Source organism: Hemitrygon akajei, chromosome 11 (genome assembly GCF_048418815.1).
Source record: "Hemitrygon akajei chromosome 11, sHemAka1.3, whole genome shotgun sequence".
In the NCBI taxonomy this organism is placed as follows: Eukaryota; Metazoa; Chordata; class Chondrichthyes; order Myliobatiformes; family Dasyatidae; genus Hemitrygon; species Hemitrygon akajei.
In genome coordinates this window covers 109007739-109023459 of record NC_133134.1, presented here as the reverse complement: position 1 = coordinate 109023459, position 15721 = coordinate 109007739, and the positions used below count along the sequence as shown (strand labels likewise).

General features: G+C 44.8%; 1 protein-coding gene across 1 annotated transcript in view; it reads left to right on the top strand.

Annotated features, from left to right (window-relative positions):
* The window catches only part of LOC140735885 (tumor necrosis factor receptor superfamily member 5-like), an 89343-nt gene that overhangs the window by 60774 nt on the left and 12848 nt on the right, over positions 1-15721 (top strand). The window contains exons 5-6 of the mRNA XM_073061458.1: positions 8412-8508; positions 14137-14198. Coding sequence (XP_072917559.1) covers positions 8412-8508; positions 14137-14198 — 159 coding nt within the window. The remainder of the gene's footprint in view (positions 1-8411; positions 8509-14136; positions 14199-15721) is intronic.

The window sequence follows — 15721 nt, the reverse complement described above, 5'->3', positions numbered from 1 at the left end:
GGAATAGCTGGATGCTGAAATGATCTCATTGGGTAAATGACACAAGGAATTAAATAGGAGTTGATAAGCACATATAGAAAGGGGGAGAGAGAGGAAATAAGTTAGAAAGCGATAGAGAAATAATGAGTGGGAAATGGTATTGATGGGTTTGTTAGAATAAATAAATAGGTTTTATTAGTTAATTAGACTTGTCTGCTGGCACTGAGAGATTCTGTAAAAGGTTACTGAGGGATATTGCTTGTTTACGTATTAGCCAGTGGGATCCAGGGTGAGCACAGGTTAAAATCAACTGGGAATGGTATGAAGGATTGCCTCCCATTGCCCAGCATAATCCACCAATCAATATCTCCAACTTGAAAGTCTTCACCACTACATCCCAAAGGTAATGAGATTTCCAGATGGTTTGTTGCCTCCCGGGTGCCAGGGTCCGGGACATCTTGAATCGAGTCCTCAGCATTTTGAAGTGGGAGTGTGAACAGCCAGGGGTTGGGGTCCATGTAGGTACCAATGACTAATGTAGGAAGAGTGTTGAGGTTCTGCAAAGTGAGTTCAGGGAGTCAGGTGCTAAGTTAAAGGGCAGGACCTCCAAGGTTGTGGCCTTAGGATCGTTACCAATGGCACAGACTGACTAGTGAGGCCTGAAAGAGGAAAATTATACCATTTAACGTATGGCTAAGGAGTTGGTGTAGGAGGAAGGGCATAAGATTTTTGGATCATTGGGCTTTCTTCCAGGGGAGGTGGTACTTGTACAGAAGAGACAGTTTGCGCCTGAACTGGAAGGGGACTAATGTCCACGTGGGAAGGTTTGCTAGTGCTGCATTGGAGTGGGTGGGGGGGGGGTTGGATGTTTAAACTAGAGTTTCAAGGTGATGGGAACCAAAGTGACAGATAGTAGAATGCTTGTAGACAAATGTTAAAATATCAAAGTGAGGAATCAAAAGGTTGAGCATGGTACAACTGGTGTCCTGAGCTGTGTATATTTTAATGCAAAAAGTATTGTAGGAAAGGCAGAAGAGCTCAGGGCATGGATTAACATATGGAATTACCATATTGTAGGTATTTTTGAGACTTGATTGCAGGAGGGGCAGGACTGTCACCTCAGTATTCCGGGGTACCTTTGCTTTAGATGCGACAGAGTGGGAGGGATTAAGGAGGGGTGGCGTTACTATTCAGGGAAAATGTCGTGCCGGTGCTCAGTCAGGACAGATTGGAGAACTCGTCTAGGGAGGCGTTACGGGTGGAGCTGAGAAATAAATGTATGACTACGTTAATGGGATTATATTACAGACCACCCATAGTTCAGAGGATTTAGAAGAATAAACTTGCAGAGATCGCAAACTGTTGCAAGAAGCATAAGTTTGTTATAGTAGGTGATTTTACTTTCCACGTATTGACTGAGATTCCCACACGATAAAAGGACTAGATGGGAAAGAGTTTGTCAAATGTGTTCAGGAAAGTTTCCTTAATCAGTATGTGGACGTCCCAATGAGAGAGTGATCTGCCATTAGGACAGGGCAGGTGACAGAAGTTTGTGTAGGTGAACACTTTGTATCTACTGATCACAGTACTGATCTACCCTCAAAGTAAATATGCAGATATCTTAAAAGCAAAAGGATTACAAGGGACATAATTGGTCCTCTGGAATATCAGAATGGCAATCTATGTATGTGTGGAGCCAAAAGAACTGGGGGAGATTTAAAATTTTTTTTGCAACTGTATTTACTCAGGAGACAGACTCAACGTCTATAGAACATAGAAATCTACAGCACATTACAGGCCCTTCGGCCCACAATGTTGTGCTGACCATGTAACCTCCTCTAAAAACTGCCTAGAATTTCCCTAGTGCATAGCCCTTTATTTTTCTATGTTCCATCTATAGAAGTGGGGCAAAGCATCATCAACTTCATGAAGATGGGGCAACACGAGTGAATCTGCAGATGCTGGAAATAAATAAAAACACAAATGCTGGCAGAACTCAGCAGGCCAGACAGCATCTATGGGAGGAAGTAGTGACGACGTTTTGGGCTGAAACCCTTCATCAGGAGTGAAGTAACATGGGAAGGTCGGGGGGGGGGTGGGGGGAGGGATGAAGTAGAGAGCTGGGAAGTGATAGGCTGGAGGGAACTTCATGAACCCCGTACAGATTACAAAGGAAGAAGTGTTTGTTCTCCTGAGGGAAATTAGAGTGGCTAAATTCTTATGGCCTGACAATGAGATCCCTCAAACCCTGTGGGAGGCAAGTGCAGAAATTACCATGGTCCTAGCAGAGATATTTAAATCCCCCTTAGTGACTGGTGAGGTACCAACAGATTGGAGGATAGCTAGTGTTGTTCCACTATTTAAGAAAGGCTTGAAAAGCCAGAAAATTATAGGCCGATGAGCCGAACATCAGTAGTGGGAAAGTTATGGGAAGTTATTCTAAGGGACCAGATATATAAGCATTTGGACAGGCGTGGATGGAGTAAAAATAGTCAGTGTAGCGTTGTGCGTGGTAGTTCATGTATTACCGAATTTATAGAGTTTTTTGAGGAAGTTGCAAGGAAAGTGGCTGAAAGCAAGGCAGTGGATGTTGTCTACATGGACATTAGCAAGGCACTTGCCAAGGTCCTGCATGGGAAGTTGGTCAAGAAGGTTCGGTTGCTCAGCATTCAAGAAGAGGTAGTAAATTGGATTAGACATTGGCCTTGCGGGAGAAGACATAGAGTGGTAGTAGATGGTTTCCTCTCTGATTGGAAGCCTGTGTCTAGTTGAGTGCCGCAGGATTGGTGCTGGGTCCTTTGTTGTTTGCCATCTATATCAACAATTGGATGATAATGTGGTGAACTGAATCAGGATGACTCCAAGGTTGGGGTGTAGTGGACAGTGAGGAAGGCTATCATGGCTTGCAAAGGGATCTGGACCAGCTGGAAAAATGGTCTAAAAATGGCAGATGGAATTTAATGTAGACAAATGTGAGGTGTTGCATTTTGGTAGGACCAGTCAGGATAGGTTTTATACAGTGAATGGAAGGGCACTGAGGAGTGTGGTAGGACAAAGGGATCTGGGAATACAGATCTATAATTTGTTGTCACATGGAGATAGGGCTGTAAAGTAAGCTTATGGCACATTGGCCTTCATGTATCAAAGTATTGAGTACAGGAGAAGGGATGTTACGTTGAAATTATGAAACACTAGTGAGACCTAGTTCAGAATATTGTATACAGTTTTGGTCACCTACCTACAGGGAAGATATAAATAAGGTTGAAAGAGTCAGAGAAAGTTTACAAGGATGTTGCCAGGTCTGGAGGACCTGAGTTCTAGTGATAGATTAGGACTTTATTCCTTGGATTGTAGAAGATTGAGAGGAGATCTGATAGATGTATACAAAATTATGAGGGGTATAGATAGGGTAAATGCAAACAAGCTTTCTCCACTGAGGTTGGGTGGGCTTATACAACCAGAGGTCACAGGTTAAAGTTGAAAGGTAAAAAGTTCAAGGGGAACATGACGAGTAACTTCTTCGCTCAGAAGGTTGTGAGGTTGTGGAACAAGCTGCCAGCATAAGTGGTGTGTGCGAGCTCCATTTCAAAATTTAAGAAAAGTTTTGGTAGGTACAATGATGGTAGGGGTTTGGAAGGCTATGGTCCTGGTGCAGATCAATGGGAGTAGGCAGTTTGGCATGGACTAGATGGGCTGAATGGCCAGGACTCTGTGACTCCTTAAAAAACATGAGACTGCTGAGGCTAGAATCTGGAGCAAGCAATAATCTGCTGGAGAAACTCAGTGGGTCAGACAAGATCCATGGAGGCAAAGGGATGTTTGACATTTCAGGCCAGCACACTGCATCAGGATTGAGAGCATAGAGGGAAGGAAGCCCCTTGGATAGAAGGCTGTAAGATAAGGCTGGAAGGTGATCCATGGAATCTGATGAGGTGGTGGTGATGGATAGTTAAATCCAGTTGGGGGACAAGGAGTGTTAACAGGTGATAGGTGAGAACATGAGGGAAAAAAATTAGAGACTGTTAGGTTGATGGTTCCAAGTAGGGGAGGAAAGGGAAAGCAGGTGGAGACAGAGGCTGGTAGGTAACAGATAGAGGCAGATAAGAGAGGGATAGTGGGTGGGTGGAACCAGAGGAGGGCCAAGGGGTTAATTGGTGATAGGTTGGAACATTAGTAAAGGAAAACGGGAATTTAGGGTTGAGGGAATCAGATGGGAGAGGGAACCGAGTGCAGGAAGAGACAGAGGCTGGTAGGTGACAGGTGACACCAGATAAGAGAGGGATGGCAGGCAGATGGAGCCAGGTAGTGGAGGGGTTGTGAAAGGGAGAGGAAACCTGGTAGGTAGGGTTGTAGGTGATGGGCAGATAGAACCCAGTGATGAGTGAAGGTAATGACGGAGGGAGGGGATGATAAGGTGTACAGAGGGAGAAAGATCCTGGGTGGACTGGTGAGAGGAACGTGGGGGAGTGGGTTACTTGAAAACTGGGAATTTGGTATTACTGTTTGGGTTGTCAACTACTTGTATCAGAATCAGTATCAGGTTTAATGTCACCAGTATTTCTCATGAATTTTGTTAACTTTGAGGCAGGAGTACAACACAATACATAACATACTACGGATGCTAGTGCCCATGATGGAGCTGACTAAGTTTACAACTCCCTGCAGCTTACTTTGATCCTGAGCAGTGGACCCACCCTCCCATACCAAATTACCATGCAGCCAGTTAGAATCTGTAGAAACTTGTGAGTGTTTTTGGTGACGTTCCAAATCTCCTCAAGCTCTGAATGGAATGTAGCCACTGCCTTGTCTTCTTTGTAGCTGCATCGATATGCTGGGTCTAAGTTAGGTCCTCAGAGATATTGACGCACAGGAACTTGAAATTGTTCACTCTCCCTCTTCTGATTACTGTATGAGGACTGAATTGTGTTTCCTCGTCTTACCCTTTTTGAAGTCTACATTCAGTTCTTTGGTCTTCCAGACATCGAGTGCAAGTTTGTTGCTGCGTCGCCTCTCAACTTACTAGTATATTTTGCTCGAGTAAGCCCTCTTGTTACCATCTGGAATTCTACCAGCAATGGTTGTATCGTAAGCAAATTTATAGATGGCATTTGACCTATGCCTAGCCACACAATCATGGGTGTAGAGAGAGTAGAGCAGTGGGCAATAAGCACACATCTCTGTGGTGCGCCAGAGTTGATTGTCAGGGCTCTTCAGGTTAGTAAGTCGAGGATCCAGTAGCAGAAGGAGGTACAGAGGCCCAGGTTCTGGAGCTTTTCAATCAGAACTGTATGAATGATGGTGTTAAGTACTGAGTTTGAAGTACTAATAATTTGCATTTGGCTTTACTGTGGCAGTGGAGAAGGCAGGCTCATCTAAGTATGGTTTCACCGATGCAGAGGAGGCCACTTCATGAACACTGGATACAGTAGATCAGCTTGGAGGAGGTATCTCACTTGGAAATGTCGTGTAGTTCCCTGGATGGTGTTGAGGGAGGAGGTGTTAGACCTCCTACTGTTAGAGGTGAAGGTGGGAATGGTCCAGAGGATGGAAAGGGTTTTGTGGACTCGTGGGTAATAAAGAGTGTTCTCCTTAATAGGGTGGGGAACATGGCTGGCGGGGATGAGAAAGGAAGGTGTGGCTGGTGGCGGGTTCCTGCTGGGATGATGAAAATGGAGTTCAGTTGCACTCGACCTGTGAGTGTACCTACACCTCGGGGACTGCAGCGGTTCAGGAATGCAGCTCATCACCACCTTCTCAAGGGCAACTAGGGCTGGGCAGTAAACGCCGGCTTAGCTGGCGATGCCCACATCCTGTAAATGAATACGTAAATAAAAAAAAAAGAGATCTAGGAATCATCGTTTTTTTATGGCATTACGGTTTAGCAGATGTTTGAAATGTATTCATTCATAGGATGCGTATCGGTGATTATGTTGGCCAATCACACTCATTGTCAGTTGATGGTAAATTGTCAGTCAGAGAGTGTCTGATCTCTTCGTATTCTGAGTGCTCCCCTAAACCTCACTCTAGCTTAGGTCCCCCCATATCCCCTGAGGCCCTTGGGGGCTTTGGTTCACATACGCTGCCAAGACTCACAAGGGCCCTCTGCTCCCTTTTGAAACAATGTACTGAATGATGAAATGTGAGCTTAGGGTTTGGGAAGTTAAATCGTGTATGTGGAGCATGTCCGTTCATCCTGTTCTTGGGTGTTAGTGTTTCCGTACTAGGCATGATGCAACCAGTCCCAACCCAGCACAGCCTGCTTATCAAAGCCCAGGTTCCCTGGGAGGCAGTGCGTTCTGGGATCTTGTTGCGGGCCCCATATCTGCTATCGATCAGAATTTTAATGGAATTTCTAACTTACAAATCAGAAACGCTCTGACATAAAAGAAAATTATCTGCTCCATTTTGAGATAATTATCAAGCGTGAGATTTGCAAGTTTATTTTGGGCTCCTAAGGAGCGAGATAATGCTATCCCTTTCCACCAGCATTTGGCAACAAGATGGTAGATGTTTAAGATTAGTGGTCGCCAACCCGTTGATTGCAATCGACTGGTTGATCTTTGAGACTTTCCCAGTGGATCCTGAAAAAAAATGAAAAAATAAATACACAAATACTGTTGAGAAATCGTTTCCGGGTTGCGGGGTTTTTGTTCCATTCTTTCTGCCCAGTGCGCATGCGTGTAGCTCCCTCCCTCACTACACAGTGTACTTCAGTGGTCCCCAACCACTGGGCCGGAGGAAACAATATGAGTCAACTGCACCTTTCCTCATTCCCTGTCACACTGACTGTTGAACTTGATCGCATGCGAGGTCATCAGTCACCTAAACACAGTGACACCCTTGCGTGGGCGGCGAGAACCGCCAACACTACTGGCCCGGAGTGCGGACAGATGGGCGCTGTCTGTAAACTTGTTTAGCGCACTGAATGTTTGTGGGGAATCCAGTGCTAAAATATTCACAGACGACCTAATTAGGGCTCAAGGTTTCGTAAGTATCAGAGCAGCTACCTCGCTGTGATCTGCTGAAACAAACATTTGACGGCCGATAGATCCTACAAGGGGGGCGGGTGCATCCGGTCACTCTCCTCGCTCGGTCAGTCGCTCTCTCCGGACTGCGACCGCCGCGGCCTAGGTACAGGGACCTCCGGCCCTGATCTTGTCCTCTCACCCCACCCACGACCAGCTGCACCTGGCCAGGGCATCTGGCAGCGGGCGGGCGGGAGGCTGCAGTTTGGGCCGGGAGGCTGTCTAATGAGGCAATGAAGCCCTCAAAACTGTTTTGGTACCCTGAGTCCAAGCACCCTGCACTTAAAGACAAACCCGTTGAGATTTTTCAGCTGAAAAAATGTGAGCAGCGCGGGACAGCAGCTAAGTGCCGAGAGTCGCGAAAACTAAATTGCGGAATAAACTGGACATAAGGAACCTGCTTCGAGTATTGCTGTATTCTCGTCGTGTTTAACCCCCCCCGTTGGCCGGTCTGCAGGAATATTGTCAATATTAAACTGGTCCGTGGTGCAAAAAAGGGTGGGTACCCTGGTGTTTATGCATTATTTCTACTTACTGGTTGCGGGGTTTTACTTCCGGTCTTTTCTGCCCCGGTGCGCATGCGTGTAACTAATTGATCTGGGGTTGATCTTGCCTTTCACTAAGGCTGAGGTAGGGGCTGGTGACCACTATTTAAGACAATTACCACAAGAACTCATGAAAGATGAGGAAATCATTTTCTTCTATTAAGCAACATGTTTTTTTCATGAATGCAGTGTTTAAATGGTTGGTGGAAGCAGATAAAATATCAGTAATCTGGCATGTTCAGGATTTGGGATTATTAGGGCCATTAGCTTTGATTGACATGTTAAAAAAACTAGTTTTTGATGATGCCTCACTGTATTAATTAAATTTGGTGAGTTCCGGAGGGAGTGTAGGAACTGGCATTCATGGGCACTGGGACTTCAGTGAGTCGTAGGGAAGATTAGGTACTGGGGTTGTGGTAAGACGAGTACGTAGACTGGAGACCAGGGAGTCTCATGGGAGTATGGGAAATGGGACACAAGTGAGACATGGGGAATCGGGGTCTGAGTCTCTGGTGCGTCTTGAAGGAAGGTGGGGAAACGAGGTGCTGGTGGATCTAAGGGGAGGGTGGGGAACATTACCTGGTGAACCAGATGCCGAAACAATGGAATTTCTGAAAGGTCAGATAGCGAATTATTGGAATTTGGACGGGTATTGGATAAATGCTGGAAAGAAATTAAAAAGACCCATTTTCGGGGTATGGGGCCGAGCTGGAGATGACTTTTGTGGAAAAGCAAGCCTGCCTGCCACTTGGTCTGACCTTATTTAAAATTTGATGTGTTGTAATAATGGATCAACAGGCTTGTTCTGACAATAGCTGTTGATTAAATGTAATGACAGTACCTTCTTTAATCTCTTGGCCAGGTGATCGAAAATACCGGGGCACAGTGTGTGAAGAATGCAAAGAAGGATTCTATTCAAATGTGTCATCCTCTATCGAGCCCTGCAGGGAATGGATGAAGTAAGTCGAGAGGGAAGTAGACAGAGTGGTGAAGGCAGCTTTTGGCACACTGATCTTCATCAGTCAGGGCACTCATGGTGCGGTTGTGCAGGACACTGGGGAAGCCACACTTGGAGTATTGTGTTAAGTTTAGGTCACGCTGCTATAGGGAGATGTTATCTAACTGGAAAGAGAACTGAAAAGATGTACAAGGATGTTGCCATGACTTGAGCGACTGAATCAGAGGGAGTGTTTGGACAGGCTAGGACTCGTTGTTCTTTAAAGCATAGTAGAATGAGGAGTGAACTACAGAGGTGTGTACAGGTAGGGGAATCAAGGACTGTAGAGCATAGGTTTAAGGTGAGAGGAGAAAGATTTAATGGGAACCTGAGGGGCAGCTCTTTTATACAAAGGGTGTCATGTGTGTGGAATGCACTGCCAAAGGAAATGATTGAGATAGACACAATTGAAAGACACTTGGACAGGTACATGGGATGGGAATGTTTAAAGGTTGATGGGCTAAATGCTGGTAAATGGGACTAGCTTGGTTTGGGGCATCTTGGTTGGCATGTGCCCGTTGGGCTGAAAGGCCTGTTTCTGTTTTTACAACTCTTTGTCTCTATAACTCTGATTAGCCAGGTTCAGAGACTTTGTCTCTATAACTCTGATTAGCCAGGTTCAGAGACTTTGTCTCTATGACTCTGATTAGCCAGGTTCAGAGACAAAGTCTCTATAACTCCGATTAGCCAGGTTCAGAGACTTTGTCTCTATAACTCTGATTAGCCAGTTTCAGAGACTTTGTCTCTATGACTCTGATTAGCCAGGTTCAGAGACTTTGTCTCTATGACTCTGATTAGCCAGGTTCAGAGACAAAGTCTCTATAACTCCGATTAGCCAGGTTCAGAGACTTTGTCTCTATGACTCTGATTAGCCAGGTTCAGAGACTTTGTCTCTATGACTCCGATTAGCCAGGTTCAGAGACTTTGTCTCTATGACTCTGATTAGCCAGGTTCAGAGACTTTGTCTCTATGACTCTGATTAGCCAGGTTCAGAGACTTTGTCTCTATGACTCCCGATTAGCCAGGTTCAGAGACTTTGCCTCTATGACTCTGATTAGCCAGGTTCAGAGACTTTGTCTCTATGACTCTGATTAGCCAGGTTCAGAGACTTTGTCTCTATGACTCTGATTAGCCAGGTTCAGAGACAAAGTCTCTATAACTCCGATTAGCCAGGTTCAGAGACTTTGTCTCTATAACTCTGATTAGCCAGTTTCAGAGACTTTGTCTCTATGACTCTGATTAGCCAGGTTCAGAGACTTTGTCTCTATGACTCTGATTAGCCAGGTTCAGAGACAAAGTCTCTATAACTCCGATTAGCCAGGCTCAGAGACTTTGTCTCTATGACTCTGATTAGCCAGGTTCAGAGACTTTGTCTCTATAACTGTGATTAGCCAGGTTCAGAGACTTTGTCTCTATGACTCCGATTAGCCAGGTTCAGAGACTTTGTCTCTATGACTCCGATTAGCCAGGTTCAGAGACTTTGTCTCTATGACTCTGATTAGCCAGGTTCAGAGACTTTGTCTCTATGACTCCCGATTAGCCAGGTTCAGAGACTTTGTCTCTATGACTCTGATTAGCCAGGTTCAGAGACTTTGTCTCTATGACTCTGATTAGCCAGGTTCAGAGACTTTGTCTCTATAACTCTGATTAGCCAGGTTCAGAGACTTTGTCTCTATGACTCCGATTAGCCAGGTTCAGAGACTTTGTCTCTATGACTCCGATTAGCCAGGTTCAGAGACTTTGTCTCTATGACTCTGATTAGCCAGGTTCAGAGACAAAGTCTCTATAACTCCGATTAGCCAGGTTCAGAGACTTTGTCTCTATGACTCTGATCAGCCAGGTTCAGAGACTCTGTCTCTATGACTCTGATTAGCCAGGTTCAGAGACTCTGTCTCTATGACTCTGATTAGCCAGGTTCAGAGACTCTGTCTCTATGACTCTGATTAGCCAGGTTCAGAGACTTTGTCTCTATAACTCCGATTAGCCAGGTTCAGAGACTTTGTCTCTATAACTCCGATTAGCCAGGTTCAGAGACTTTGTCTCTATAATTCCGATTAGCCAGGTTCAGAGACTTTGTCTCTATGACTCTGATTAGCCAGGTTCAGAGACAAAGTCTCTGTAACTCCGATTAGCCAGGTTCAGAGACAAAGTCTCTATAACTCTGATTAGCCAGGTTCAGAGACTTTGTCTCTATGACTCTGATTAGCCAGGTTCAGAGACTTTGTCTCTATGACTCTGATTAGCCAGGTTCAGAGACTCTGTCTCTATAACTCTGATTAGCCAGGTTCAGAGACTCTGTCTCTATGACTCTGATTAGCCAGGTTCAGAGACTCTGTCTCTATGACTCTGATTAGCCAGGTTCAGAGACTCTGTCTCTATGACTCCGATTAGCCAGGTTCAGAGACTTTGTCTCTATAACTCCGATTAGCCAGGTTCAGAGACTTTGTCTCTATGACTCTGATTAGCCAGGTTCAGAGACAAAGTCTCTATAACTCCGATTAGCCAGGTTCAGAGACACATCCTCACAACCCTGGCAACATAGCTGACTCTTTGCTGCTTCACGTTCCATCACCAAGTCTGTGCGTACCTGGTTACACACGTGACCTTCAAGGTGCTTCTGTGTTTGTGGTTCACGGAGGCCAAATCTGGTCAGGCATATTTCTGTAAGTTTCAACCATGATCTTTGCCAGAAGATTCCTAATGAAGACCGTAGAACGAGGACTGGAGTACGCCATTTGTGATTCTGGGTGACAGTTTTTCTCCCTGCCTCAGTTCCAAATGGAGTGCCTCATATTCTGTGATCCCTGGTTCTGGACTCAGCTGAGGAAACACATCGCCTGCGTCTACCCTCTGAGCCCAGTAAGAGCTACACTCCAAAGAATGATAGGCCCTACTTGCTCAGTCCTTCATTGTGTGGCAAATCCACCATTCCTGGTGCCAGTCTGGTGAATCTTCTCTGCAATCCCTGTCAGATACATGGATTGTAATCCTTGTAAGTTGCATACTTTGTCTTGTCAATAGATCCGAGCTATACACCATACACCCGGTGTGTTGCACCAAGACCTGATATAATTACAATGAGACTGCCTTACTCATGAATTCAAATCTGTTTATGGTAAAGGCTAAAGTACCATTTGGCTTCCATACTACACTTGCTTGTTGGCTTTCAGTAAGGTGTGTGCAAGGACACCCAAGTCCCTTTTGTATATCAATATTTTCCTGTCTGAAAGATACCCTGCTTTTCTGTTTTGTGCACAGATATTTTTCAATGATTTCATAATTGTTAAATAGCCTTTCAAAGATAAAATAGAAAATTCTGGAATTCTGGAAAAGTCTCCAGGAAGAAGTTAATATCTCAAATCAAATGGAGGAAACATTGCAATAAAAAATGCAGGTTTTGATGCTACAGGGAGGTTCAATCAAGAGGAAAAGTTAGGGGATTGTCGGATTTATGATCTGAAAAGCTTTGAAGTTGATTCTGGAAGTCTTTTTGGGTGCTGTTCCTTAAGTTTATACTGAGTTTAAATTGAACAGTGAAAGAGTCAGTTGTATGGTGAATTTGATTAAAGAGGTTCAAATTTCAAAGTGAAGCTGATTTGATTTCAGATTATCTGAAGCTCAGGGTCATGCTTGGCAGTGAGGTGTTCAGCTATCTGACTTCAATCTACCTGATGTCAGAGAGATGTCAGAGAAATATGAATGTAGATGTTAGATGCTGTTTGTCATCTCTGATTAGGGCAGGGACCAATGTGGGGTAGAGTATGATTCATAAACATCTAGCCTCCCTTAGTTAAAATCATAGGCAGAATAAGAACCAGTATCAGACATGTATTGTGAAATCTGTTGTTTTGTGGCTGCAGCACAGTTAAAGACACAAAAAAATACAAAAAAGTCACATTAAAAATAAATCGTGCAGAAGAAGAATATTTAGGTTGTGACATGGGTTCATTGACCGTTCAGAAATCTGATGGCAGAGGAGATGTTGCTATTCCTAAAGCGTTGAGTGTGCGCCTTCAGGCTTCTGTACCTCCTCTGATGGTACTAATGAGAAGAGGGCATGCTCTAATGGTGAGTTTCCTTAATGATGATGGTGGGGATGGTTGTGCCTTTGATGGAGCTGGCTGAAATCTACAAACCTCTTCAGCACCTTTCAATCCTGTGCATTGGAGACTTCATACCAGGTGGTGAAGTGAGCAGGGGAAAGAACCGAGGGAAAGCGTCTGGCCCGGACAGTGTACCTGGCCGAGGACTGAAGATTTGTGCTAAACAACAGGCTGGAGCGTTCACTGACATCTTTCACCTCACACTTTGGCAGTCTGAGGTACGTTTAAGCAGGCTTCAATTATATTGGTGCCCAAGAAGAGTGTGATAACCTGCCTCAATGGCTCTCGTCCAGTTGCACTTACATTCACTGTGATGAAGTGTTTTGAGAGGCTGGTCATGAAGCACTTCTACAGATGTACTGTGGGGAGCATTCTGATTCTTTCCTCTACCAGGTCTGGTAGAGAGGGGCCACTGTGCTGGATCTGAAAGAGCTAAAGTTGTGAACCCAGCCAGCTCCACCATGGGCAGTAGCCTCCCCAGCATTGAGGACTCCTTCAAAAGGTGGTGCCTCAAAAAAGGCACATCTATCATTACGGACTCCAATCACCTGGGACATGCCATCTTCTCAATCAAGGAGGAGGTGCAGGAGCCTGAAGACACACGCTCAATGTTTTTGGAACAGCTTCTATCCTTCCGCCATCAGATTTCTGAATGAACAATAAACCCTGCCTCATTTTTTCTCCTTTTTTTGCACTACTCTAATTTTTATACAGTATATGCAGCACATATTATAATTTATATCATTTATTATTATACATATATTGCAATATTCTGCTGCCACGAAACAACAAATTTGATGACATATGCCAGTGATATTAAACCTGATTTTGATTCTAAGTTTGTCTTTTGTGCAGATTGTCAGTTTTTGCGTGTAGTTTTTCATTAATTCTGTTGTATTTCTTTGTTCTACTTGGAATGCTTGCAAGAAAATGAATCTCAAGGTAGTATACGGTGACATTTATGGACTTACATCGTAAATCTTCCTTGAACTTTGAACTTTACCACAGGGCAGAAAAATCTGCATTTTCGAGAGCGCCTAGTTTTTATGGCTGAGCTTTGCTGCCACCATGCGGCCAATGGTAGTATTGCTCACACTTTTCCCAGCAAGGAGAAACAGATCATCTGTTCAGCAGAACTGTCCCCTTCCAACCACTGAGCTATCCTCAACCACCCCAAACTAATCAGAGCTTGCTCATGTATGGAATGATCTGCCTGGATGGTATGCAAAACAGTTTTTGATGATAACATATGGCAATAATAACCCAATTAGTAGTTACACATTTCACTGTATACTTTGATGTACATGTGATAATTAAATGAACCAGAATGTGAATACTTGAACTCATTCCTGCAGGCTGTGTCTGACAAGATGCCCCCATCCCTAACACAGTGATCTGAACAGAGGCCAGGGCTACCAACTGTACACTGTGGGTTTGGAGTTTGGGAGTGGTCACAATTTGTCTCAATGTTATTTGTTTTTTTTCAGTTGTGCATCACTTGGACTGGTTGAAACTCAACCTGGCACCCCAGAGGACGACGTTGTCTGCGGTGAGTATCCTCACCAGTGGAAGGGGCCTGCTCTTCTGAATAATCGGGACCCGAGTAAAGAAGCCAGTATTAAAAAAAACTACAGACACTGTTTGTCTTAAATAACAACAGAAAATGCACGGGGATGTTCAGCAGGTCGGGCAGCATCTGTGAAGTGAGACCCAGGGGTAACGCTTCAGGTTAAGCACCTTTCATCAAAACTGGAGAAGTGAGGCAAGTTGCAGAGAGGGTTGGGAGAAAGGAGGGGCGATCTGTTGCAGAGTGTGGAGTAGGTGATACAGATGTTTTTTGTTGTGTAGGAGAGGGAAATGACACTTGGTACAGTACTGCGGCAGTGCTGCATTACTGGAGAGGGAAGTGACAGTTGACGTAGTACTGCAGGAGTGTGTGTTACTGGAGAGGGAAATGAATGAATGACTTTGAATGGCAGCTCATCTGTCTGGTGAGGCAGTGGAGATGGAAAAGAAACCAGAATCAGGAGATACAGAACATGATGCCTGCAAGAAATCTGACATAAATGAGATTGCTGGTAACACTCAGTGGATCAGCAGCTCCTGTGGAAGGAGAAAAGCTATGTTACTGTTACTGGGCAGTTCAGCTGTAATCAAGAAAGGACTGTCAAATACGTTGTGAGTTTCCAGAGCAAGTCAGAAGAGGGAGTGACTCTGAGCTTTGTTGAGAAGGTGTAGGAAGTGAAGATGGTGTAGGAACAGAATGATGATAGGGAGTTAAAAGTGATGGGGGACTGGCAGCTCTAGGTCACTCTAATGATTACATGGAGAAGTTCTGCGAAGTGGTTGCCCTGTCTGCAGTGTAGAGGAGACCACGTGAGGAGAACCAAGTGCAGTTTGCTTGATTGAAAGAGCTACAAGTGAATCTCTGTGTCACCCGGAACAATTGTTTGGGTAATTGGATGGTGGGGAGAGGTCAGCTGTTGCATATCCTGCCATTGCACGAGAAACCACCACGAGGCAGAGAGGGGACCAGGAGGTCACAGAGCGAACAGCATTTCGAGATGCTGATGTGGTGGAAATTCTTGGGTGATGATGAATTGAATGTGGGGGCTGGTGTGGTAGAAGTTAAGGATTGATGGTTCCCTATTGCTGTGAGGAGAGGGAATGAGAGTGTAAGTGTTAAAAATAGAGAACACTTGATTGGGATCACTCTCAACAATGGTAGAGGGGGAAGTCATGGTTAAGGAAAAAGGAAGGCAACTTAAAGATACTGCTTTGAAAAGCCTCATCATTGGAACAGGTATGATGGGCTGAGGAAATGGGCGCGATGTGTACAGAGAGTAGCTGTGAGAATTGGTGGGATTATAATGGATATTGGTTATTGATCAATGAGCTGGGGAAGGAAGAAGTCAGGAAAGGGCAGGAAAGTGTCAGGTGTGGAACATGTGGAAATTGGTAGTGGTACGTTTGAGTTCTGACCAAGTGTAGAGAGCAGCACCAATGAAACAAACGAGAAAATCTGCAGACACTGGAAATCCGAGCAACACGCATTGCGTGCTGCAGATCCAA